At 48.3% G+C, this 27596-nt stretch overlaps 1 protein-coding gene across 2 annotated transcripts in view; it reads left to right on the top strand.

Moving 5' to 3' along the window:
* Window positions 1–27596, top strand: part of CFAP46 (cilia and flagella associated protein 46) — a 1580346-nt gene that overhangs the window by 353008 nt on the left and 1199742 nt on the right. For both annotated transcript variants that reach the window (XM_069239769.1, XM_069239768.1), the window contains exon 14: window positions 27083–27308. In XM_069239769.1, the coding sequence (XP_069095870.1) occupies window positions 27083–27308 (226 nt within the window). The remainder of the gene's footprint in view (window positions 1–27082; window positions 27309–27596) is intronic.

The raw sequence follows: 27596 nt of genomic DNA, 5'->3' as shown, positions 1-27596 counted from the left end.
GTCTCCCTGGAGGGTCACGAGATCAGAGTAGCTGCAGATTTCTCTAGACTGACAAATGAAAAACGAAAGGCATTTCTGGCTCTCCACCCGCAACTCGGGAACCTAGATAATAAATATGGCCTCTTCGAACCAGCACGTATGTGGATCACTTACCATGGTAAATCCAAAGACATCACTGAACCAGAAGACCTCAGCTCCTTTCTGAGTGACCTTGTTTCACACTCCATGGACACTTCACCCGGACACACGGACCTTGACTCCCTTCAAACCGGGAATGTCTTCACTACCCCATCCCCACGGTCTCAACCCCAGCGCCCATCATCCCAAAAGAGAGGCAGAATGTACGAACGTCCTCCTAAATATCAAGATAATCGTGAACATGTCCTGCAAGCAGTAATTGACCACAACCAGGACATGGGCAGGGAGAAATCCCATTCCCCCTTCAAACCATCATTAGACGACCACCCAGGACATTGATCTTCCAGAGACCCGGAGAAATGCTGGATCCGAACCCGTCACCAGGTCCTCCCACCTTCGGACAGCTAAGTGGCAAACCCAATTAATCTAATTGAGGACTACCTTTTTGGTGGGAGGGGATCTGGGAGGGATTTAGGCCCCAACCTCATCCTATTGTAAGTGAAAGGCCCACAACATTTGATACCTATTTGCAATGCTACTACCATATCAGTTCAGGGCCAAACTTATGACTTATGATTGGACAAATGGGGGAAACTTCAGCGTTGGTAACTGCCCTCTTAACTTGTTGCGTATTCTTGTTTTTTTACGATGAGGTCTCCCTGACATAATCGCTACAAGGTTAAAATTCCCCCCCCCCCCCTTATGACTAGCACACACCGCACGGCCCCCCTCAATAGATTTTTTTTTTTTCACAATCCGGTTAAAGAGAAGGCCGCCCCACATCAACAAATCATCCCCTCCACGTATGGTAGATTGGAAGGGTACGGAGGGTTCTAGTACAACAAATCCCCAGCATCCACACTAAGTCCCTGGGGACCTACCTGACCTCCCTAGACACACACCCCAGACGAAGCCCCGCGGATAACCCCCCTGTAATTGGCTCCTGAGACTAGATTAGCGAGGACACATTCATCAACCGCCAAAGCAGGCTCTTTAGGCACTAGCTCCCCCAGATGGGGACAACAACAGCACTGCCCTCACCCCGTATCTGACAGCGCTGGGTCTATATCCTCTGAATATCTACTTGGGCACCCACACAGAATACAGCCCTGCCCGCTATAATTCTTCACACCCTGCAATACTTTGCTACGCCCATACCATTCACTGCCTGTAGGAAGTTGGCTCTGTATGTGCTATTTCAAAGTAAGGAATAGCATGCACAGAGTCCAAGGGTTCCCCTTAGAGGTAAAATAGTGGTAAAAAGAGATAATACTAATGCTCTATTTTGTGGTAGTGTGGTCGAGCAGTAGGCTTATCCAAGGAGTAGTGTTAAGCATTTGTTGTACATACACATAGACAATAAATGAGGTACACACACTCAGAGACAAATCCAGCCAATAGGTTTTGTATAGAAAAATATATTTTCTTAGTTTATTTTAAGAACCACAGGTTCAAATTTAACATGTAATATCTTGTTTGAAAGGTATTGCAGGTAAGTACATTAGGAACTTTGAATCATTTCAATTGCATGTATACTTTTCAAGTTATTCACAAATAGCTATTTTAAAAGTGGACACAGTGCAATTTTCACAGTTCCTGGGGGAGGTAAGTTTTTGTTAGTTTTACCAGGTAAGTAAGACACTTACAGGGCTCAGTTCTTGGTCCAAGGTAGCCCACCGTTGGGGGTTCAGAGCGACCCCAAAGTTACCACACCAGCAGCTCAGGGCCGGTCAGGTGCAGAGTTCAAAGTGGTGCCCAAAACGCCTAGGCTTCAATGGAGACAAGGGGGTGCCCCGGTTCCAGTCTGCCAGCAGGTAAGTACCCGCGTCTTCGGAGGGCAGACCAGGGGGGTTTTGTAGGGCACCGGGGGGGACACAAGCCCACACAGAAATTTCACCCTCAGCGGCGCGGGGGCGGCCGGGTGCAGTGTTAGAACAAGCGTCGGGTTCGCAATGGAAGTCAATGAGAGATCAAGGGATCTCTTCAGCGCTGCAGGCAGGCAAGGGGGGGCTTCCTCGGGGAAACCTCCACTTGGGCAAGGGAGAGGGACTCCTGGGGGTCACTTCTGCAGTGAAAGTCCGGTCCTTCAGGTCCTGGGGGCTGCGGGTGCAGGGTCTTTTCCAGGCGTCGGGACTTAGGTTTCAGAGAGTCGCGGTCAGGGGAAGCCTCGGGATTCCCTCTGCAGGCGGCGCTGTGGGGGCTCAGGGGGGACAGGTTTTGGTACTCACAGTCGTAGAGTAGTCCGGGGGTCCTCCCTGAGGTGTTGGTTCTCCACCAGCCGAGTCGGGGTCGCCGGGTGCAGTGTTGCAAGTCTCACGCTTCTGGCGGGGAGATTGCAGGGTTCTTTAAAGCTGCTCCTTTGGATAAAGTTGCAGTCTTTTTGGAGCAGGTCCGCTGTCCTCGGGAGTTTCTTGTCGTCGTCGAAGTAGGGCAGTCCTCAGAGGATTCAGAGGTCACTGGTCCCTTTGGAAGGCGTCGCTGGAGCAGAGTTCTTTGGAAGGCAGGAGACAGGCCGGTGAGTTTCTGGAGCCAAGGCAGTTGTTGTCTTCTGGTCTTCCTCTGCAGGGGTTTTCAGCTAGGCAGTCCTTCTTCTTGTTGTTGCAGGAATCTAAATCTTTAGGTTCAGGGGAGCCCTTAAATACTAAATTTAAGGGCGTGTTTAGGTCTGGGGGGTTAGTAGCCAATGGCTACTAGCCCTGAGGGTGGGTACACCCTCTTTGTGCCTCCTCCCAAGGGGAGGGGGTCACATCCCTAATCCTATTGGGGGAATCCTCCATCTGCAAGATGGAGGATTTCTAAAAGTTAGAGTCACCTCAGCTCAGGACACCTTAGGGGCTGTCCTGACTGGCCAGTGACTCCTCCTTGTTATTCTCATTATTTTCTCCGGCCTTGCCGCCAAAAGTGGGGGCCGGGGCCGGAGGGGGCGTTCAACTCCACTAGCTGGAGTGTCCTGCGGTGCTGTGACAAAGGGGTGAGCCTTTGAGGCTCACCGCCAGGTGTTACAGCTCCTGCCTGGGGGAGGTGTTAGCATCTCCACCCAGTGCAGGCTTTGTTACTGGTCTCAGAGTGACAAAGGCACTCTCCCCATGGGGCCAGCAACATGTCTCTAGTGTGGCAGGCTGCTGGAACCAGTCAGCCTACACAGATAGTCGGTTAAGTTTCAGGGGGCACCTCTAAGGTGCCCTCTGGGGTGTATTTTGCAATAAAATGTACACTGGCATCAGTGTGCATTTATTGTGCTGAGAAGTTTGATACCAAACTTCCCAGTTTTCAGTGTAGCCATTATGGTGCTGTGGAGTTCGTGTTTGACAAACTCCCAGACCATATACTCTTATGGCTACCCTGCACTTACAATGTCTAAGGTTTTGTTTAGACACTGTAGGGGTACCATGCTCATGCACTGGTACCCTCACCTATGGTATAGTGCACCCTGCCTTAGGGCTGTAAGGCCTGCTAGAGGGGTGACTGACCTATACTTGCATAGGCAGTGAGAGGCTGGCATGGCACCCTGAGGGGAGTGCCATGTCGACTTACTCGTTTTGTTCTCACTAGCACACACAAGCTGGCAAGCAGTGTGTCTGTGCTGAGTGAGAGGTCTCCAGGGTGGCATAAGACATGCTGCAGCCCTTAGAGACCTTCCTTGGCATCAGGGCCCTTGGTACTAGCAGTACCAGTTACAAGGGACTTATCTGGATGCCAGGGTCTGCCAATTGTGGATACAAAAGTACAGGTTAGGGAAAGAACACTGGTGCTGGGGCCTGGTTAGCAGGCCTCAGCACACTTTCAATTGTAGACATAGCATCAGCAAAGTCAAAAAGTCAGGGGGCAACCATGCCAAGGAGGCATTTCCTTACACAACCCCCCCCCAAACGAAAGAGGATGAGACTAACCTTTCCCAAGAGAGTCTTCATTTTCTAAGTGGAAGAACCTGGAAAGGCCATCTGCATTGGCATGGGCAGTCCCAGGTCTGTGTTCCACTATAAAGTCCATTCCCTGTAGGGAGATGGACCACCTCAACAGTTTTGGATTTTCACCTTTCATTTGCATCAGCCATTTGAGAGGTCTGTGGTCAGTTTGAACTAGGAAGTGAGTCCCAAAGAGGTATGGTCTCAGCTTCTTCAGGGACCAAACCACAGCAAAGGCCTGCCTCTCAATGGCACTCCAACGCTGCTCCCTGGGGAGTAACCTCCTGCTAATGAAAGCAACAGGCTGGTCAAGGCCATCATCATTTGTTTGGGACAAAACTGCCCCTATCCCATGTTCAGAGGCATCTGTCTGCACAATGAACTGCTTAGAATAATCTGGAGCTTTTAGAACTGGTGCTGAGCACATTGCTTGTTTCAGGGTGTCAAAGGCCTGTTGGCATTCTACAGTCCAGTTCACTTTCTTGGGCATTTTCTTGGAGGTGAGTTCAGTGAGGGCTGTCACAATGGATCCATATCCCTTCACAAACCTCCTGTAATACCCAGTCAAGCCAAGGAATGCCCTGACTTGAGTCTGGGTTTTTGGAGCTACCCAGTCCAGAATAGTCTGGATCTTGGGTTGGAGTGGCTGAACTTGGCCTCCACCTACAAGGTGGCCCAAGTAAACCACAGTTCCCTGCCCTATCTGGCATTTGGATGCCTTGATAGAGAGGCCTGCAGATTGCAGAGCCTTCAAAACCTTCTTCAGGTGGACCAGGTGATCCTGCCAGGTGGAGCTAAAGACAGCAATATCATCAAGATAAGCTGTGCTAAAGGACTCCAAACCAGCAAGGACTTGATTCACCAACCTTTGGAAGGTGGCAGGGGCATTCTTTAAACCAAAGGGCATAACAGTAAACTGATAATGCCCATCAAGTGTGGAGAATGCTGTTTTCTCTTTTGCTCCAGGTGCCATTTTTATTTGCCAGTACCCTGCTGTCAAGTCAAAGGTACTTAAGAATTTGGCAGCACCTAATTTGTCTATGAGCTCATCAGCTCTAGGAATTGGATGGGCGTCTGTCTTGGTGACAGAGTTGAGCCCTCTGTAGTCCACACAAAACCTCATCTCTTTCTTTCCATCTTTGGTGTGAGGTTTGGGGACTAAGACCACTGGGCTAGCCCAGGGGCTGTCAGAGCACTCAATCACTCCCAATTCCAGCATCTTGTGGACTTCCACTTTGATGCTTTCCTTAACATGGTCAGACTGTCTAAAAATTTTGTTTTTGACAGGCATGCTGTCTCCTGTGTCCACATCATGGGTACACAGGTGTGTCTGACCAGGGGTTAGGGAGAAGAGTTCAGGAAACTGTTGTAGGACTCTCCTACAATCAGCTTGCTGTTGGCCAGAGAGGGTGTCTGAGTAGATCACTCCATCTACTGAGCCATCTTTTGGGTCTGATGACAGAAGATCAGGGAGAGGTTCACTCTCTGCCTCCTGATCCTCATCTGTTACCATCAACAGATTTACATCAGCCCTGTCATGGAAGAGCTTAAGGCGGTTCACATGGATCACCCTCTTGGGGCTCCTGCTTGTGCCCAGGTCCACCAGGTAGGTGACCTGACTCTTCCTTTCTAGCACTGGGTAAGGGCCACTCCATTTGTCCTGAAGTGCCCTGGGAGCCACAGGCTCCAGAACCCAGACTTTCTGCCCTGGTTGGAACTCAACCATTGCAGCCTTTTGGTCATACCAAAACGTCTGGAGCTGTTGGCTGGCCTCAAGGTTTTTGCTTGCCTTTTCCACGTACTCTGCCATTCTAGAGCGAAGGCCAAGTACATAGTCCACTATGTCCTGTTTAGGCTCATGAAGAGGTCTCTCCCAGCCTTCTTTAACAAGAGCAAGTGGTCCCCTTACAGGGTGACCAAACAGAAGTTCAAAGGGTGAGAATCCTACTCCCTTCTGTGGCACCTCTCTGTAAGCGAAAAGCAGACATGGCAAGAGGACATCCCATCTCCTTTTGAGCTTTTCTGGGAGCCCCATGATCATGCCTTTTAATGTCTTGTTGAATCTCTCAACTAAGCCATTAGTTTGTGGATGGTATGGTGTAGTGAATTTGTAAGTCACCCCACACTCATTCCACATGTGTTTTAGGTATGCTGACATGAAGTTGGTACCTCTGTCAGACACCACCTCCTTAGGGAAACCCACTCTGGTAAAGATACCATTGAGGGCCTTGGCTACTGCAGGGGCAGTAGTCGACCTAAGGGGAATAGCTTCAGGATACCTAGTATCATGATCCACTACTACTAGGATATACATATTTCCTGGGGCTGTGGGAGGTTCTAGTGGACCAACTATGTCCACACCCACTCTTTCAAAGGGGACCCCCACCACTGGAAGTGGAATGAGGGGGGCCTTTGGATGCCCACCTGTCTTACCACTGGCTTGACAGGTGGGGCAGGAGAGGCAAAACTCCTTAACCTTGTGGGACATATTGGGCCAGTAGAAGTGGTTGACTAACCTCTCCCACGTCTTGGTTTGTCCCAAATGCCCAGCAAGGGGAATATCATGGGCTAAGGTCAGAATAAACTCTCTGAACGACTGAGGCACTACCACTCTCCTAGTGGCACCAGGTTTGGGGTCTCTGGCCTCAGTGTACAGGAGTCCATCTTCCCAATAGACCCTATGTGTTCCATTTTTCTTGCCCTTGGACTCTTCAGCAGCTTGCTGCCTAAGGCCTTCAAGAGAGGGACAGGTTTCTTGTCCCTTACACAGCTCCTCCCTTGAGGGTCCCCCTGGGCCTAAGAGCTCAACCTAATAAGGTTCAAGCTCCAAAGGCTCAGTTCCCTCAGAAGGCAGAACTTCTTCCTGAGAAGAGGGGTTCTTTTTTTCTGACTGTGTTGCAGTTGGTTTCCCAACTGACTTTCCTTTTCTCTTGGTAGGCTGGGCCTTTCTTTCAGACTCCAGCTCTACTTTTTCACCCTGTGCCTTGCACTGTGCTCTTGTTTTTACACACACCAGTTCAGGGATACCCAGCATGGCTGCATGGGTTTTTAGTTCTACCTCAGCCCATGCTGAGGACTCCAGGTCATTTCCAAGCAGACAGTCTACTGGGATGTTTGAGGAGACCACCACCTGTTTCAGGCCATTGACCCCTCCCCATTCTAAAGTTACCATTGCCATGGGATGTGCTTTAGTCTGATTGTCAGCGTTGGTGACTGTATAGGTTTTTCCAGTCAGGTATTGGCCAGGGGAAACCAGTTTCTCTGTCACCATGGTGACACTGGCACCTGTATCCCTCAGGCCCTCTACACTTGTCCCATTAATAAAGAGCTGCTGCCTGTATTTTTGCATGTTAGGCGGCCAGGCAGCTAGTGTGGCTAAATCCACCCCACCCTCAGAGACTAGAGTAGCTTCAGTGTGGACCCTGATTTGCTCTGGGCACACTGTTGATCCCACTTGGAGACTAGCCATTCCAGTGTTACCTGGATTGGAGTTTGGAGTGGAACCTTTCTTGGGACAGGCCTTGTCTCCAGTTTGGTGTCCAGACTGACTACAGTTTCGACACCAGGCCTTTTTGGGATCAAAGTTTTTACCCTTGTACCCAGGATTGTTTTGTGAAGAGGCTCTGGGCCCACCCTCCTGTGCAGGTTTTTGGGGGCCTGTAGAAGACTCTTTACTAATTTTATTTTTGGCTGTCTCACCACCTTTCCCCTGGGGAGGTTTTGTGACCCCTTTCTTTTGGTCACCCCCTGTGGAAGTTTTGGACACCCTTGTCTTGACCCAATGGTCCGCCTTCTTTCCCAATTCTTGGGGAGAAATTGGTCCTAGGTCTACCAGATGCTGATGCAGTTTATCATTGAAACAATTACTTAACAGGTGTTCTTTCACAAATAAATTGTACAGCCCATCATAATTACTTACACCACTGCCTTGAATCCAACCATCTAGTGTTTTTACTGAGTAGTCTACAAAGTCAACCCAGGTCTGGCTCGAGGATTTTTGAGCCCCCCTGAATCTAATCCTATACTCCTCAGTGGAGAATCCAAAGCCCTCAATCAGGGTACCCTTCATGAGGTCATAAGATTCTGCATCTTTTCCAGAGAGTGTGAGGAGTCTATCCCTACACTTCCCTGTGAACATTTCCCAAAGGAGAGCACCCCAGTGAGATTTGTTCACTTTTCTGGTTACACAAGCCCTCTCAAAAGCTGTGAACCATTTGGTGATGTCATCACCATCTTCATATTTAGTTACAATCCCTTTGGGGATTTTCAACATGTCAGGAGAATCTCTGACCCTAGTTATGTTGCTGCCACCATTGATGGGTCCTAGGCCCATCTCTTGTCTTTCCCTTTCTATGGCTAGGATCTGTCTTTCCAAAGCCAATCTTTTGGCCATCCTGGCTAACTGGATGTCCTCTTCACTGGAGTTATCCTCAGTGATTTCAGAGTTGTTGGTCCCTCCTGTGAGGGAACCTGCATCTCTGACTATTATTTGTGGAGTCAGGGCTTGAGCAGCCCTGTTCTCCCTAAGTAGGACTGGAGGGGGGGAATTTCCCTCCAAGTCACTATCTTCATCCTCTGTGTTGCCATCCTCAGAGGGGTTGGCTTTTTCAAACTCTGCCAAAAGCTCCTGGAGCTGTACTTTGGTAGGTTTGGAGCCCATTGCTATTTTCTTTAGTTTACAGAGTGACCTTAGCTCTCTCATCTGTAGATGGAGGTAAGGTGTGGTGTCGAGTTCCACCACATTCACATCTGTGCTAGACATTATGCTTCTAAAAGTTGGAATACTTTTTAAGAATCTAAAACTAGTTCTAGGTTCTAATTCAAACTTTTACCAAACTTTTAAACTCTAAAAGAAATGCTAACAGGGACTAACACAAGGCCCTAGCAGGACTTTAAAGAATTTAGAAAACTTTTCAAATTGCAAAAATCTATTTCTAATGACAATTTTGGAATTTGTCGTGTGATCAGGTATTGGCTGAGTAGTCCAGCAAATGCAAAGTCTTGTACCCCACTGCTGATCCACCAATGTAGGAAGTTGGCTCTGTATGTGCTATTTCAAAGTAAGGAATAGCATGCACAGAGTCCAAGGGTTCCCCTTAGAGGTAAAATAGTGGTAAAAAGAGACAATACTAATGCTCTATTTTGTGGTAGTGTGGTCGAGCAGTAGGCTTATCCAAGGAGTAGTGTTAAGCATTTGTTGTACATACACATAGACAATAAATGAGGTACACACACTCAGAGACAAATCCAGCCAATAGGTTTTGTATAGAAAAATATATTTTCTTAGTTTATTTTAAGAACCACAGGTTCAAATTTAACATGTAATATCTTGTTTGAAAGGTATTGCAGGTAAGTACATTAGGAACTTTGAATCATTTCAATTGCATGTATACTTTTCAAGTTATTCACAAATAGCTATTTTAAAAGTGGACACTTAGTGCAATTTTCACAGTTCCTGGGGGAGGTAAGTTTTTGTTAGTTTTACCAGGTAAGTAAGACACTTACAGGGCTCAGTTCTTGGTCCAAGGTAGCCCACCGTTGGGGGTTCAGAGCAACCCCAAAGTTACCACACCAGCAGCTCAGGGCCGGTCAGGTGCAGAGTTCAAAGTGGTGCCCAAAACGCCTAGGCTTCAATGGAGACAAGGGGGTGCCCCGGTTCCAGTCTGCCAGCAGGTAAGTACCCGCGTCTTCGGAGGGCAGACCAGGGGGGTTTTGTAGGGCACCGGGGGGGACACAAGCCCACACAGAAATTTCACCCTCAGCGGCGCGGGGGCGGCCGGGTGCAATGTTAGAACAAGCGTCGGGTTCGCAATGGAAGTCAATGAGAGATCAAGGGATCTCTTCAGCGCTGCAGGCAGGCAAGGGGGGGCTTCCTCGGGGAAACCTCCACTTGGGCAAGGGAGAGGGACTCCTGGGGGTCACTTCTGCAGTGAAAGTCCGGTCCTTCAGGTCCTGGGGGCTGCGGGTGCAGGGTCTTTTCCAGGCGTCGGGACTTAGGTTTCAGAGAGTCGCGGTCAGGGGAAGCCTCGGGATTCCCTCTGCAGGCGGCGCTGTGGGGGCTCAGGGGGGAACGGTTTTGGTACTCACAGTCGTAGAGTAGTCCGGGGGTCCTCCCTGAGGTGTTGGTTCTCCACCAGCCGAGTCGGGGTCGCCGGGTGCAGTGTTGCAAGTCTCACGCTTCTGGCGGGGAGATTGCAGGGTTCTTTAAAGCTGCTCCTTTGGATAAAGTTGCAGTCTTTTTGGAGCAGGTCCGCTGTCCTCGGGAGTTTCTTGTCGTCGTCGAAGTAGGGCAGTCCTCAGAGGATTCAGAGGTCGCTGGTCCCTTTGGAAGGCGTCGCTGGAGCAGAGTTCTTTGGAAGGCAGGAGACAGGCCGGTGAGTTTCTGGAGCCAAGGCAGTTGTTGTCTTCTGGTCTTCCTCTGCAGGGGTTTTCAGCTAGGCAGTCCTTCTTGTTGTTGTTGCAGGAATCTAAATCTTTAGGTTCAGGGGAGCCCTTAAATACTAAATTTAAGGGCGTGTTTAGGTCTGGGGGGTTAGTAGCCAATGGCTACTAGCCCTGAGGGTGGGTACACCCTCTTTGTGCCTCCTCCCAAGGGGAGGGGGTCACATCCCTAATCCTATTGGGGGAATCCTCCATCTGCAAGATGGAGGATTTCTAAAAGTTAGAGTCACCTCAGCTCAGGACACCTTAGGGGCTGTCCTGACTGGCCAGTGACTCCTCCTTGTTATTCTCATTATTTTCTCCGGCCTTGCTGCCAAAAGTGGGGGCCGGGGCCAGAGGGGGCGGGCAACTCCACTAGCTGGAGTGTCCTGCGGTGCTGTGACAAAGGGGTGAGCCTTTGAGGCTCACCGCCAGGTGTTACAGCTCCTGCCTGGGGGAGGTGTTAGCATCTCCACCCAGTGCAGGCTTTGTTACTGGTCTCAGAGTGACAAAGGCACTCTCCCCATGGGGCCAGCAACATGTCTCTAGTGTGGCAGGCTGCTGGAACCAGTCAGCCTACACAGATAGTCGGTTAAGTTTCAGGGGGCACCTCTAAGGTGCCCTCTGGGGTGTATTTTGCAATAAAATGTACACTGGCATCAGTGTGCATTTATTGTGCTGAGAAGTTTGATACCAAACTTCCCAGTTTTCAGTGTAGCCATTATGGTGCTGTGGAGTTCGTGTTTGACAAACTCCCAGACCATATACTCTTATGGCTACCCTGCACTTACAATGTCTAAGGTTTTGTTTAGACACTGTAGGGGTACCATGCTCATGCACTGGTACCCTCACCTATGGTATAGTGCACCCTGCCTTAGGGCTGTAAGGCCTGCTAGAGGGGTGACTGACCTATACTTGCATAGGCAGTGAGAGGCTGGCATGGCACCCTGAGGGGAGTGCCATGTCGACTTACTCGTTTTGTTCTCACTAGCACACACAAGCTGGCAAGCAGTGTGTCTGTGCTGAGTGAGAGGTCTCCAGGGTGGCATAAGACATGCTGCAGCCCTTAGAGACCTTCCTTAGCATCAGGGCCCTTGGTACTAGCAGTACCAGTTACAAGGGACTTATCTGGATGCCAGGGTCTGCCAATTGTGGATACAAAAGTACAGGTTAGGGAAAGAACACTGGTGCTGGGGCCTGGTTAGCAGGCCTCAGCACACTTTCAATTGTAAACATAGCATCAGCAAAGGCAAAAAGTCAGGGGGCAACCATGCCAAGGAGGCATTTCCTTACACTGCCCATATCCTAAGAAATATCCCATGATTCACCATCTCCGCTTCCCCAAACCTCGGCCCTCATATCTACAACCTTCAGCATCCCCCCCCCCCCCACCATACAAAATTAATTTAACAAGAAGGTTCCCTGTCGGACTTACAAGATTACATGTGAACCATCAATCCCCCCACTTCATCCTCACCCTATAACAATACCCTCCCGGCACGCGGGCCTTACAGGTTCAGTCTCGCAGTTTAATAGGACTTCCAGTAGCGAGCTACTTCTCGCTACTGCTCTCTTCCCTCTCCCCTTCCCTAACATCACTTATTTTGGCTTCTTATTCTCAGCGCTCTACACCCTCCCCCGCGCTTATTAGAGCACTAGCCACTCTCTGGTTACTTAGGGGCTATTTCTTCCTCCCTCCTATCTCCCTATACTACTCGCTACATAATATTCGCTATCCCTCTGACTTGCCCTCTCACCTATCTAACTCCTCCCCCTCTGTGACCGAGGGCTTTATCTCCACCGCACTTTTTATTCTTCACAGCTCCCTTACCATCACACGCTTGGGCGGAGCTCTTTTACGCCTGACACAGTCTCCCCCCCTACTCTTCCCCTCTCTCTCTTTATCATCTAACACAGAACCCGGTACATCTCGTAGACTAGGCCTTCTCCACACACACCCATGGGCCGACATCTCCACTCACAGTCCTATCCTGGAATGTACACGGTATGACCCACTACATCAAACGGCAGAAGGTACTATCCTATCTCCGATCCACACATGCCGACATTGCCTTACTACAAGAAACACACCTCTCCTCATTAGAATCCGAAAAACTCCATAGAGAGTAGGTGGGCAGGTGCTTTTCAGTGGACTGCCATCTGTGCATGACGGAACACAGGGCACAGGGAGGAGGTGTGGTGTAGCAATACTCCTTCGTCGCTCATTACAGTTTTGGCTACTCAAAACATGGCATGACCCGGAAGGATGCTACGTCCTCGCCAAACTCACGGTAGGCCCCTCCACAATTTGTATAGGCTCCATATACGCTCCCACAGGCTCTAAACGTTCCTTCTTCCTCTCTCTCAATCGCCTATTAACGCAGATTGGCGCCTCACAATATATACTAGATTGGAACATTGTTCAATACGCCATCCTTGACCGCTCAAGCGGTCTTGATATAGGCAACAATGCAGACCGAACTCTTCTACAAGATGTCCTTTCGGATCATGGTCTGCTAGACTGCTGGCGTCTGTCACATCCATCCGATCGTGAATAGACCTTTGTCTCCTCGGTCCATGGGACTCAATCACGGCTAGACTACTTTCTGATCAATCACAGGATGGTGCAATCGATTCGGAAATTCTCACGGCCGCACTGCCCGATCATTCCCCGGTCTTATTAACTTTAAAACTCAGGATGATCACACCCGGCCGTAAGCCCTGGCGCCTCCCCAATCACCGATACCGAACCCCGACAGGAAAGGAGCAACTCAAAGCACACGTAGCCACATACCTTAAGGACAATAAGGGCTCAGTGTCTTCGCCCCAACTTCTATGGGCGGCGGCAAAGGCAACTATTAGAGGTCAGCTAATGAGAGATGCGGCCATCTCCAATGCTCAAAGGAGGGATCAACAGACCAAACTAGAAGATAGTATAGCCCTCGCCACCAGGGAGTACACTCGAGCCCCCACCTCACTCAACCGTCGCCAACTAGAACAAGCTAAAATGGAGCTCAACTCCCTCTGTACCTCACAGGCGGAATATGCATTACAAAAGCTGAAGGGCCGCCACTACGAACACGGGGAGAAAGCAGGTCGCCTGCTAGCCGCCCAACTACATCAAAGGGAAGCTGCACTAGCCATACCAGCAATAAATATCCAAGACAGCACACTTATTACACATCCACAGGCACAGAGTTTGGCCGCTATTACCAAGCCCTATATACCCCATAACCGGTTGAGGACACTAATCGCCTTGATGCCTTCCTCTGGAGAGCAAAGATACCCTGTCTCACAGCTGAAGGTAGGGCGCTATTAGAGGGCGATATTAGAAAAGTGGAGATCCAACAGGCGATAGCCAACTTATCATACCATAAAGCACCAGGAGAGGATGGGTTTACATCCTAATTTTATAAGTGGTCGGGGCTGACACTGTGGAAGGCTTGTACGAGGCATTCAAAGGGGCTGACCAGACAGGTTCCCTACACCCTCTCTCCAATAAAGCTTCCATCACAGTTTTACCCAAACCAGGAAAGGACCGTCTTCTCTGGAAGCTACCGCCCCATTTCCCTCCTCAATGGGGATATCAAAATATTGGTGGGGATATTGGCGTCACGCCTCAAAAAAGCCATCCCCTCCCTAATCCATCACACTCAAGTAGGCTTTGTACCGGGCCGCTCCTCAAGGAACCACCTCCACACGCTGTTTCAGGCTATCTGGACAGCACGAGACACACAAGAGGAAGCCCTTGCCCTCTCATTGGACGCTGAGAAGGCATTTGACCAAATAGAATGGTGGTACCTTTTTGAAGTCCTAAAACGTTTTGGACTAGGGAATAGTTTCATCAATAGAGTACGTCTACTATATGACTCCCCGACCGCCCAGGTAAATTGCGGAGGATTTCTCTCGGACACCTTCCCGATCCACAGAGGGACTCGAAAGGGTTGCCCCGCTATCCCCCTTATTGTTCCTACTGGCTGTAGATCCCTTAGCAGCGGTTATCCGGGGCTCCAAACTTATATTGGGAATCCCGATCCCAGGTGGGTGTTCCACCATCTACCTATACGCAGATGACATTCTACTCACCCTCACTGACTTACCCAACTCCCTCCCAGCCCTTAAAAAGATACTAACGGAATTTGAACACCTCTCGGGTTACCGGATAAACTGGGATAAAAGCGAAGCACTACCATTATCCCCTGTGACAGTCAGCACCTCTTTACAAGGACTTCCGGTCAAATGGAAACACTCACGTCTTCGCTCCCTGGGCATTGACATAAACAAAGGTTTGGATAAAATAGTGACGGACAATTTAGACCCCTTGCTTAACAATACGAAGCAAGACTTGAAAGTGGAAGCAGCTGGGATTCTCTATGTGGGGCAGAGTGCAGAAGGTGCGAAAGGTAACCCTACCAAGATTCCTATATGTCCTAGGTATGCTCCCCCTACATATGCCCCTAGCTCTCCTCCGAGAGATAGGCCGCTGTATCCGTGCTTTCGCCTGGGGATCCATGCGCCTACGACTACCCAGATCCACACTACTAGCCCGTCGTGAGTTTGGAGGTCGTAACCTCCCCTCAGTTGAACATTATGCCTCCGCATTACATCTTTCGCAGCTGGTCTTTCTACTCCAGAGCGCACGAGATCCGCCACTTTGGGTGGAAGTGGAAAGTACGCTTACGGGCACCTCATACGGCCTCTAGATGCTATATGATACAGGTCCAGTGGATCAACGACCCACCAATCCCATGATTGGAGCTATGAGGAAAGCTTTGCGACAGGCACATCGATCCTTGAAAGTAGACCCCCACCTACATGATAGAGCCCCATTATGGGGCAACAAGGGGTTCCAGATCAGGGGGAAGACTATCTCCTGGAGGGACTGGAACCTAAAAGGTATCATGCGGCTAGACCAGCTTATCTCCGGAGATACCTGGAAGACGTTTGGAGAACTCAGGGAAGAATTCAATCTCTCTGAACATTACTCATGGCGTTATCTTCAACTCCGACATTGTCTAGTACAACGGCTAGGGCACCTTCCCCGACGACTTGCACACTCACCGGTACTCCAATATCTGGAAACGTGGGGTCAACTGAAGGGGGCTGTATCTGGACTACCGGCATTATTGAACCAGCACCTTTTCTCACTCCCGCTCCTTAATTCCCTTGAGAATAAATGGCAAACACGCCTACAGATTGACTATGACCTTGAGGACTGGGCTGACCTGATCGAGGCCAGAGACCGTGAGGCCCGTCTGAAATTTTGTCTTTTCAAGACCTTACATGATTGGTATTGGACCCCCCAGAAACTACACACAGCAAGATTATTACCCCATGCATCTTGCTGGAGATGCTCGCACATTCTATGCGACTTAACCCATATTTTACATGATTGCCCGGCCATACAACCCTTTTGGCGGTCAGTAGGAAATACCCTTAAGGAAGTGCTGCCCCTGCCACTACTCCTCACCCCACCTCTTCTACTACTGCATGATACTAGAGAGTTATATAATCTTTCCCGACCTCAAGGCCGACTATTGCACACTGCACTGGCCACGGCAAAATTATGTATCCTCAGACACTGGTGTGCAACGGCCATCCCCTCTCACGGGGAATGGATGGCTGCAATGTATCAGGCGGCCTCCCATGAACGACTTTTATATGACCTACAGGATAAAACAGATGTGTTCTTACAAACCTGGTTGCCCTTCCTCTCCGGATCAACGAACTAAGCTCCACCCGCAAGAGACCACAACTAACCCTACACAGACAAAACCCCACCTCCACCCCACTGAATCATTCAATGTTGCTCCCTATTGAACTATATCCCCCCTGATCCGATCCAATACAGACATCCTATTGAATATTCACATACAGTTTATCATGGATATATCCTCTCCCCACCCCCGTCATTATCCGTATCCCTTTCTTCTTTATTCACACCTTCATTAACCCCCTACCCCCCCTCTTACGTGCTATCATCGCTCCGTCTGCTCTATGACCCCAGCTCTACCACCCCCTCTCCCTCTATATATGATTCTTTCTTCCCCCCTCGGTCACTATTACTACTTTTAATGCTATTACTACCATCACCCCTATCAACACTAACTTCTCTCTTATCTACATCCTAACTTCTATTTATGACCCTCTCCTCTCTCTTTTCTTTTCTATTTCTATTCCCCATTCCTTTCTCTTTTCCCTTATCTCTTCATCCTCTGCATACTTATAGCCTTACTCCTCTCCTTTTACTAGTCTGATTTGAAAACCTCTCCTTCATTGGATAATTTCCGCCCCTCGTCCCTGATTATCCCATCTCTGTTTTACATAGCACTACGAATTACCCGTTCTCATTATCTGAACTACCATTACTAAGGAGTCCTTACACTTCTGCGACCCATACCCCTAGATATCTATATTAAGGCTCCCCCTCAGGCCTCTCCTCCCCATATCAAGAGCAGGACACTAACCTCTCCTACACCATGCTGGAACAATCTCCCTAATCCTCAGCTTCTATCCCCTAATAGGAGGCCATTTGGAGTTACTTTCTTCTCACCACTACCTGCCGATCCCCTAGAACATTCTTTTTGTATCTGCCCCACTCCGCTCACCTCACTTATCTAAGGAAGGATTATTCCCGAAAGAAACAACAATCTGGCCCCCTCTTGGAGACTTGGGACAGGACAGTGAGAGATTATTAGATGCTATAATACAGCTATAACTCAGGGCAGGTGTATCCTACACTCATGGTTATAATAAGATATTGTTTGAGAACCCTCTTGTACTATTGTACTGTAACTATTTCTCTATTATAACAATATACTGGTGGTAATAGTTATACACCATGAAAATAAATACTTGTTTAAATTGTTTAGTAATTTGACATGTGTATATATGGCATTTCTTCGGGAACCACGGACCGGGGTAGGTCTCCGCCTGGCCAGCATTGCTTCAACAAACGTTGTTTAGCGCTGGACTATTGGTCCGTGTATTCCTAGGATGCTCGCCTTCAATTTTAGGACGGGCACGAGTTAGGAATTATTTATTCCATATTCATGTAAGTGATTATTACGCCTCCCCACTAATTGCTGGTCGAGAGGTATCTGTATTAACTTCCTTGCAAATATATGTGACCCTCATTATTCAGGAGATACATATAGTCACATAAGCTCCTGATGAAGCATCACTGGATCCGTTTGGACCACCAGGATGCGAAACATGTTGACCCATGAGGGGTTAGTTTTTGGAGAATTCCCAGACTCCTCTCCTTGATATGTTCTAATTTACAAGAGTGATTGATCTTAACTTCTTGATTCACTCTTCTGATTCTAATTTTTAATCTTGGCCCTGACCGCTCATTGGGTCCAATAAAATCTACAGTCCCAGTGGCGTTTTTGAGAGTCAATTTTAACCACAAAATTTTTTTCTCATCTCCGTTGATTCTTTAGTCACCTTTGGGGTCACGGCACCACCATATATTAAGATCTCCGGCAAAGAGCCCCCCCATCAGGGGTGGTGCCCGTCAGACATTGCAGCGCCAGTCTGACGAGGAGCAGCGCCTATGATGAAGCATGACACCCTATGGGTGTGTGAGGCCTCTTGCTCCTAGAATTTAGGACCCTGGTCACTATATTTTTTGTTTTATTGGAACAGTGTATCGCTGATTTTCTATATGGTAGACCACAGACTGTATGTGTCACATAAGCCTTGAAGGGCTAAGCTTTGTGTTTTTTTTTTTTGTATAACTGTTTAAAGTTGTGGAAACAATACAAAAAAGTACAACACAAAATAAATCAGATACAGAATGTCATGGAGGCTTGTAAAGACTTACAGTTAGGTAATTTGTTTATGGCTTTTCGTTTACAAATAAGTAGACAGAATTTCTGTTTCGTGCGGATTTCAAAATAAAGTCAGTCAAAGGGGCCTTAGTGGGCAGGTAATCTGACTTAGGGCTGAAGTCACTGTTTCCACTGGAGACATCAGGACCAGCACTATCCTGTGTATTATGTACATGCAGACCATTTTCTTTGGCCTTAAAAACTCTGTGCCAAATGAGTTTTGTCGATCGGGCTGGCTGAAGCCAAGTAGAAACTGGCACAGTGACATCAAATTTGTCACGTGTCAATGATACCATAGAGACAGTAGCGGCTGTAGAGGATGCACCAGAGATTACCTGCTTCTACACAACGAAGATCACTAACATGACTGTAAGTGTGCATGTGCTGAGTGAGGGGTCCCCAGGGTGGCATAAGACATGCTGCAGCCCTTAGAGACCTTCCCTGGCATCAGGGCCCTTGGTACCAGGGGTACCAGTTACAAGGGTCTTACCTGGGTGCCAGTGTTGTGCCAATTGTGGAAATGTGCATGTGGAATGCATGTGGGGTGACTTACAAATTCACCACACCCTACCATCCACAAACCAATGGTCTTGTGGAGAGATTTAACAAGACATTGAAGGGCATGATCATGGGGCTCCCTGAAAAGCTCAAAAGGAGATGGGATGTCCTCTTGCCATGTCTGCTCTTCGCCTACAGAGAGGTGCCTCAGAAGGGAGTAGGGTTTTCCCCCTTTGAACTTCTGTTTGGCCATCCTGTAAGGGGACCACTAGCTCTTGTTAAAGAAGGCTGGGAGAGACCTCGCCATCAGCCTAAGCAAGATATAGTGGACTATGTACTAGGCCTACGTTCCAGGATGGCAGAGTACATGGAAAAGGCAAGTAAAAACCTTGAGGCCAGCCAACAACTCCAGAAGATGTGGTATGACCAAAAGGCTGCTATGGTCGAGTTTCAGCCAGGGCAGAGAGTCTGGGTTTTGGAGCCTGTGGCTCCCAGGGCACTTCAGGACAGATGGAGTGGCCCTTACCCAGTGCTAGAGAGAAAGAGTCAGGTCACCTACTTGGTAGACCTAGGCACTAGCAGGACCCCCAAAAGGGTGATCCATGTGAACAGCTTCAAACTCTTTCATGACAGGGCAGATGTAAACCTGTTAATGGTTACAGATGAGGACCAGGAAGCTAAGAGTGAACCTCTCCCTGATCTCCTTTCCACTGACCCTAAAGATGGCTCAGTAGATGGAGTGATCTATTCAGACAACCTCTCTGGCCAACAGCAAGCTGACTGTAGGAAAGTCTTACAACAGTTTGCTGAGCTCTTTTCCCTAACCCCTGGTCAGACACACCTGTGTACCCATGATGTGGACACAGGAGACAGCATGCCTGTCAAAAACAAAATTTTCAGACAGTCTGACCAAGTTAAGGAAAGCATCAAAGTGGAAGTCCACAAGATGCTGGAATTGGGAGTCATTGAGAACTCTGACAGTCCCTGTGCTAGCCCAGTGGTCTTAGTCCCCAAACCTCACACAAAGGATGGTAAGAGAGAGATGAGGTTTTGTGTGGACTACAGAGGACTTAATTCTGTCTCCAAGACAGATGCCCATCCCATTCCAAGGGCAGATGAGTTAATTGACAAACTAGGTGCTGCTAAATAATTGAGTACCTTTGACTTAACAGCAGGGTACTGACAAATAAAAATGGCACCAGGAGCAAAAGAAAAGACAGCATTCTCCACACCTGATGGGCACTCTCACTTTACTGTGATGCCCTTTGTCTTAAAGAATGCCCCTGCCACTTTCCAAAAGTTGGTGAATCAAGTCCTTGCTGGCTTGGAGTCCTTTAGTGCAGCTTATCATGATGATATTGCTGTCTTTAGCTCCAGCTGGCAGGATCACCTGGTCCACCTGAAGAAGGTTTTGCAGGCCCTGCAAGCAGCAGGCCTCTCTATCAAGGCATCCAAATGTCAGATAGGGCAGGGAACTGTGGTTTACTTGGGACATCTTGTAGGTGGAGGCCAGGTTCAGCCACTCCAACCCAAGATCCAGACTATTCTGGACTGGGTAGCTCCAAAAACCCCGACTCAAATCAGGGCATTCCTTGGCTTGACTGGGTACTACAGGAGGTTTGTGAAGGGATATGGATCCATAGTGACACCTCTCACATAACTTACCTCTAAGAAAATGCCCAAGATGGTAAACTGGACCATAGAATGCCAACAGGCCTTTGACACCCTGAAACAAGCTATGTGCACAGCACCAGTTCTCAAAGCTCCAGATTACTCCAAGCGGTTCATTGTGCAGACTGATGCCTCTGAACATGGGATAGGGGCAGTTTTGTCCCAAACAAATGATGATGGCCTTGACCAGCTTGTTGCTTTCATTAGCAGGAGGTTACTCCCCAGGGAGCAGCGTTGGAGTGCCATTGAGAGGGAGGCCTTTGCTGTGGTTTGGTCCCTGAAGAAGCTGAGACCATACCTCTTTGGTACTCACTTTGTAGTTAAAACTGACCACAGACCTCTCAGATGGCTAATGCAAATGAAAGGTGAAAATCCAAAACTGTTGAGGTAGTCCATCTCCCTACAGGGAATGGTCTGTATAGTGGAACACAGACCTGGGACTGCCCATGCCAATGCAGATGGCCTTTCCGGGTTCTTCCACTTACAAAATGAAGACTCTCTTGGGAAAGGTTAGTCTCATCCTCTTTCGTTTGGAGGGGGGTTGTGTAAGGAAATGCCTCCTTGGCATGGTTACCCCCTGACTTTTTGCCTTTGCGGATGCCAAGTTATGATTTGAAACTGTGCTGAGGCCTGCTAACCAGGCCCCAACATCAGTGTTCTTTCCCTAAACTGTACCTTTGTTTCCACAATTGGTACAACCCTGGCACGCAGGTAAGTCCCTTGTAACTGGTACCCCTGGTACCAGGGGCCCTGATGCCAGGGAAGGTCTCTAAGGGCTGCAGCATGTCTTATGCCACCCTAGGGACCCCTTACTCAGCACAGACACACTGCTTGCCAGCGGGTGTGTGCTGGTGGGGAGAAAATGACTAAGTCGACATGGCACTCCTCTCAGGGTGCCATGCCAACCTCACACTGCCTGTGGAATAGGTAAGTCACCCCTCTAGCAGGCCTCACAGCCCTAAGGCAGGGTGCACTATGCCACAGGTTAGGGCATAGGTGCATGAGCACTATGCCCCTACAGTATCTAAGCAAAACCTTAGATATTGTAAGTGCAGGGTAGCCATAAGAGTATGTGGTCTGGGAGTCTGTCAAACACGAACTCCACAGCACCATAATGGCTACACTGAAAAGTGTGAAGTTTGGTATCAAACTTCTCAGCACAATAAATGCACACTGATGCCAGTGTGCACTTTATTGTAAAAATACATCCAGAGGGCATCTTAGAGATGCCCCCTGAAAACATACCCGACTCCAGTGTGGGCTGGCTAGTTTTTGCCAGCCTGCCACACCCCAGACATGTTGCCGGCCACATGGGGAGAGTGCCTTTGTCACTCTGTGGCCAGGAACAAAGCCTGTACTGGGCGGAGGTGCTTCTCATCTCCCCCTGCAGGAACTGTAACACCTGGCGGTGAACCTCAAAGGCTCACCCCCTTTGTTACAGTGCCACAGGGCATCCCAGCTAGTGGAGATGCCCGCCCCTCCGGCCACTGCCCTCACTTTTGGCGGCAAGGCTGGAGGAGATAATGAGGAAAACAAGGAGGAGTCACTGGCCAGTCAGGACAACCCCTGAGGTGTCCTGAGCTGAGGTGACTCTGACTTTTAGAAATCCTCCATCTTGCAGATGGAGGATTCCCCCAATAGGATTAGGGATGTGCCACCCTCCCCACAGGGAGGAGGCACAAAGAGGGTGTAGCCACCCTCGGGGCTAGTAGCCATTGGCTACTATCCTCCCAGACCTAAACACACCACTAAATTGAGTATTTAGGGGCTTCCAGAACCGAGGAAGATAGATTCCTGCAACCTGAAGACGAAGAAGGACTGCTGACCTGAAGCCCTGCAGAGAAGACGGAGACACCAACTGCTTTGGCCCCAGCCCTACCAGCCTGTCTCCCCACTTCAAGAAAAACTGCAACAGCGATGCGTCCCCCAGGGTCCAGCGACCTCTTAAGCCTCAGAGGACTACCCTGCATCTAAAAGGACCAAGAAGCTCCCGAGGACAGCGGCCCTGTTCCACAAAACTGCAACTTTGCAACAAAGAAGCAACTTTTAAAGACCACCTGTTTTCCGCCTGAAGCGTGAGAATTTCCACTCTGCACCCGACGCCTCCGACTCGACCTTTAGAAAACTAACACCACAGGGAGGACTCCCCAGCGACTGCGAGCCCGTGAGTAGCCAGAGTTGACCCCCCTGAGCCCCCACAGCGACGCCTGCAGAGGAAATCCAGAGGCTCCCCCTGACCGCGACTGCCTGTTTCAAGGAACCCGACGCCTGGTAAACACTCTGCACCCGCAGCCCCCAGGACCTGAAGGAACCGAACTCCAGTTCAGGAGCGACCCCCAGGTGACCCTGTTCCTAGTCCAGGTGGTGGCTACCCCGAGGAGCCCCCCGTGCCTGCCTGCATCTCTGAAGAGACCCCCGGGTCTCCCATTGAATCCTTTTGAAAACCCGACGCCTGTTTGCACTCTGCACCCGGCCGCCCCAGTGGCGCTGAGGGTGTACTTTCTGTGCCTGCTTGTGTCCCCCCGGTGCCCTACAAAACCCCCCTGGTCTGCCCTCCGAAGTCGCGGGTACTTACCTGCTGGCAGACTGGAACCGGGGCACCCCTATTTCCATTGAAGCCTCTTTGTTTTGGGCACCACTTTGACCTCTGCACCTGACCGGCCCTGAGCTGCTGGTGTGGTAACTTTGGGGTTGCCTTGAACCCCCAACGGTTGGCTACCTTGGACCCAACTTTGAACCCTGTAAGTGTTTTACTTACCTGTGAACTTACCAATTACTTACCTCCTACAGGAACTGTTGATTTTTGCACTGTGTCCACTTTTAAAATAGCTTATTGCCATTTTTGCCACAACTGTACATGCTATTGTGATAATTCAAAGTTCCTAAGATACCTGAGTGAAATACCTTTCATTTAAAGTATTGTTTGTAAATCTTGAACCTGTGGTTCTTAAAATAAACTAAGAAAATATATTTTTCTATATAAAAACCTATTGTCCTGGAATTGTCTTTGAGTGTGTGTTCCTCATTTGTTGCCTGTGTGTGTACAACAAATGCTTAACACTACCCTTTGATAAGCCTACTGCTCGACCGCACTACCACAAATAGAGCATTATAATTATCTCATTTTGCCACTATCTTACCTCTAAGGGGAACCCTTGGACTCTGTGCACACTATTTCTTACTTTGAAATAGTATATACAGAGCCAACTTCCTACAATGACATACTTGAAGGCTTATTTCCCTAGAATGGAAAGCTTTCTTATTTAGGCCAGGATAGAGTCTGCATATTAGCCTTGGCATTATCTGATCCCCTTTCCATAATTCTCTTAATGTTCACGGTGGAAAATGGAGGACCATGTTTTAATCTTCCTATGTTTCTTGTGACTCTTCCAGGAGGCAACCTCTAGAACTCTGTTTTTCAGAGCTGCTTAAAACATTGCCCCTCTTTTTAAAATAGCTATGGGTTGCATTTGGACGCATGTCCAAAAATCCCGTTATGCATTTTTGCCAGTTACTACCAACACTATTCATAAAACATACTGGTGCTCTCTTTCTCAACTAGCTTTGGGATGCAGATGGGTGCACATGTCCCACAAGCCCGTGTTGTGCATATTTGCTAGGTACCACACTCGGACTGCAGGTGAGTCAGAGATATTTATTTATAACTTTTTCTAAATGTCTTTAAGGGACTTCATCCCAACAACACAATCTTTTGACTGATAGAAACATTTGATGTAACTGGGAGGAAAAGTTCGTGGCTCTGGATCTGTGGTTTGTGAGTCACAAAAACTGACCTCAGAGGGAACATCATACATAGGAGGGAATTGGTGACTAGAGCAAATAGCAGCATAAAGCAAAAGTGACCAGGTATTGCTCTGAAAATTGTTCTGGATCTCCTCCTTCCCGACTGGAAGGACCCAGTCAGTCAGCCTGACACCGTACACCTTGAACACCCTACATCTACAGAATGCCCCAAGGATCCTCCTTGAGCCTTACCCTCTTCTTTGCATACATGATCCTTCTAGCCAGCATCATCTGCTCTCACGACATCAACGTCCTCTCCTATGCCGACAACACAACTCGTTCTATCCCTCACAGACAAGATGCCCAGTACCCTGATCAAGTTCAATGCCTGCATGACTGAAAATGCCCACTGAATGAAGATCAGCTGTCTAAAGCTGACCTCCGGCAAGACCGAAATCATGATGTTTGGGAAGAGCGCACCACTGTGGGTACTTCTTCTGGTGGCCATCAGATCTAGGAATGTCACCCACCCCCAGCACCCACTCCAAGAACCTCAGGATCATCACTGACAATAAACTCAACATAACTGCCCAAGTCAATGCCGTCACTGTCTCATGCTTCCATACTAGATGCAGAGGAAGATTTTCAAATGGCTTTCAATAAGTGTCCGGAAACTGTCACTGGTGTACTGACCACAAGCAATCTGGACTACGGGAACACCACCTGTACTGGGATCAACAAAAAATCACCAGAAGACCATTTAGAATTCAGCATCCAGAATTACTCTCAACTTCCCACGTTGCAGTCACGTAACACCACACTTGAAGGAGCTCAAGTGGGTTCCCTTTACAAACTAGCACAATTCAAACTCCTCCCATACTTTCAAGGCACTACATAACACTGGCCCAGCATACCTCAACAAGTGCATCAGCTTTCATAAACATTCCAGACACCCCTGCTTTTCTGAACTTCTACTTACTCTAACCCCACACGTACGGAAAACCAGATCCAGTGGTCAAGCCTTCTCCTACATTGCTCCTAAAGTGTGGAATGACCTGCCACTACACAATAGAATAGCGCCTCCTCTTCCTCACTTCTTGATTTACACAAGAAGCTGAAGATCTGACTTTTCGAGAAATCCCACTAGGCCAAACTCACACCTGCTCAGTTCCAGGATACGTCCCGGGTGAAAGTGTGCTGCACAAATCTGCATAACATAACCAGAACCATTGCTGAGCCTATCCCAGGACCTTAAATCTCAATTCCATGCCCTCTGCACACGGTTCTATGGGGAAGAATTTATGACCTATGAAGCAATGCTCCCAGGAGCACACTCTGAGCTGAGCTACCACTTTGTGTGAAACTTTTAAATCATCCCATCTCCCACCCTGACGGTTTCTTCTTCAAAACCCACTAAACAGAAGGCGATTTTGTCGAGTGTGCTCACGTGGAGCTGCTGCAAGCTGGCGAGGAACCAGAGCCCATCTCACCCAACAATTTGCATAAAAACTCCACTGCCATTTTCAAGACACTTTCTGCACTCAATTAACATTAATGGCTTTCTAGAATACGTGTTTAGGCTAAGGCTTAACATCTACCTTCTCCTTTACCAATTGTGTACATTTTAACCCACTTGAGGTGTTTGTTTCATTCTGCCAAGAACAGCAATTAGTTCAATATTTCTTTTTTGCTGGTCTGGACTTGGTTTCCCTTAGCACATTTGAATCCTGTTGTGTGTCTTGCAACTTTAAGACTTCTATTCAGCTAGATAAACTACACACACCAGCTACTGGAGAAAATTACTTTTTCATGACCCAATTAATACCTATCCATCAAATAGCTAAATTAATTTCGATGTAAGCACCTTTTTAACTCAACAGTGTAACTTGTAAAAGGAAAAAAGGAAACGGTGTAAAGGAGGGAGGAGTAAAACTGCAACAAAAGTTATGATTTCATAGGAATTTCATAGCAAATACCCATAACTCTTTGGAAAGATGCCCGCAATGTATTAAATATATGAGACTGATTCCTGAATGTCTTAATGTTTACGTCAGTGTTGGAGACATTCCGTTGTTAATACCTTCGAAATTAAGTAGTTCCATGGCAGTTTATGGTGCCGCAGGCACTTAAGAGCTGCCTCATGCAAAGGTAGACCGGGGCATCCGATATATTGCATGCTGGATCACGGAGCGCCACGTCGTTCACTGAGAAGCTGTTCTGTAAAGATGAGGATTCGAGTTTCAGACGCTCTTGTTATGGGAAAATTAGTAAAATATAGATGTTATGGTGGCATTCTACATCAGATGAGTGTTATTCTAAGTCTCACTGATGGGGAGGTCTGAGATATGGTGCATGAAGCACAGTAGGTATTTTTAAACAGTATAGCTGCAAAGGGGTGTGGGCTAAGGCAAAGGGGTGTAGGCTAGGACAGAATATCTGAGTATAGAATACCAGAGTTTCACCGATGACCTGGGAGAGCAGTAACATATATTAATTGAAAAGAGGACTTGAATGACTTTATTTGCTTAAACAAAAATTAAGTGAGAATGAAATAGTCTGTCTCCTCTCAGAGTCAGTCAAAGATGACAGCCCCTTTTGGTATTCTTTCAACATATTATATTTCTCACCGAGAGGAATCCATAAATTCAATTTAGTCCCAATTGTACCAACACTTTAGCTGTGATTGCCACAAATATGAATAAGATGTCTGAAACAAGTCTCATTTTTTAAAAATAAACATTTTATATAACTTAAAAATTACTGTGCGGAGAGTCCCAAAGATTCATCAATAATTTGGGTTCTAGATTGCTTTTGAAATGATGCGTGGGACAGAGTTCAATGTTTTGCTTTTTTGTATTTTTTGATTTGCAGCTCGCTGAGACTTCTCCGCTGTCAAGTTCATCTCGAGCTCTCTCGCATCGATGAAGACGCAGACCGGATTGAAGTGGCGATTGGGCACATAGAGAAGGCAATGCTGGTAGATGACGGACAGTACCAGGACCAGCTCAAGATTGCTTTCCGTCGTCTCAAACTGTGCGCCACTCTGTACACACAGCCAGACCGCGTGGAGGACCAGGCCACTATGCTGATAGAGCAGGTACTGTTAAGAGCACCTCAGAGGGAAGCACTGCTGTGAGTGCAGTGGATTTCCCCAGCGTTAATGTGCCACTGCACACAGATGATCGTTCTTTTTGGCTTGCACAGTTGGATGAATTATGTAAGACCCGTTCAGAAAAGTCTGTGTTGCCTTTCTCCCAAAAGACACATTGCCAGAGGTAGGGTACAGACGTCACACTTTCCATCTGTCTGTTTTTTCAAGGACTGCAGCTGCGATTGTAGAGATTTTCATGTTGAATATTATTCAACAGAGTTAAATGCGTTTATG

Source organism: Pleurodeles waltl, chromosome 6 (genome assembly GCF_031143425.1).
Source record: "Pleurodeles waltl isolate 20211129_DDA chromosome 6, aPleWal1.hap1.20221129, whole genome shotgun sequence".
NCBI lineage: Eukaryota > Metazoa > Chordata > Amphibia > Caudata > Salamandridae > Pleurodeles > Pleurodeles waltl.
Note: the sequence above shows the minus strand (reverse complement) of the source record. Positions and strands in the feature narration are given on the sequence as shown.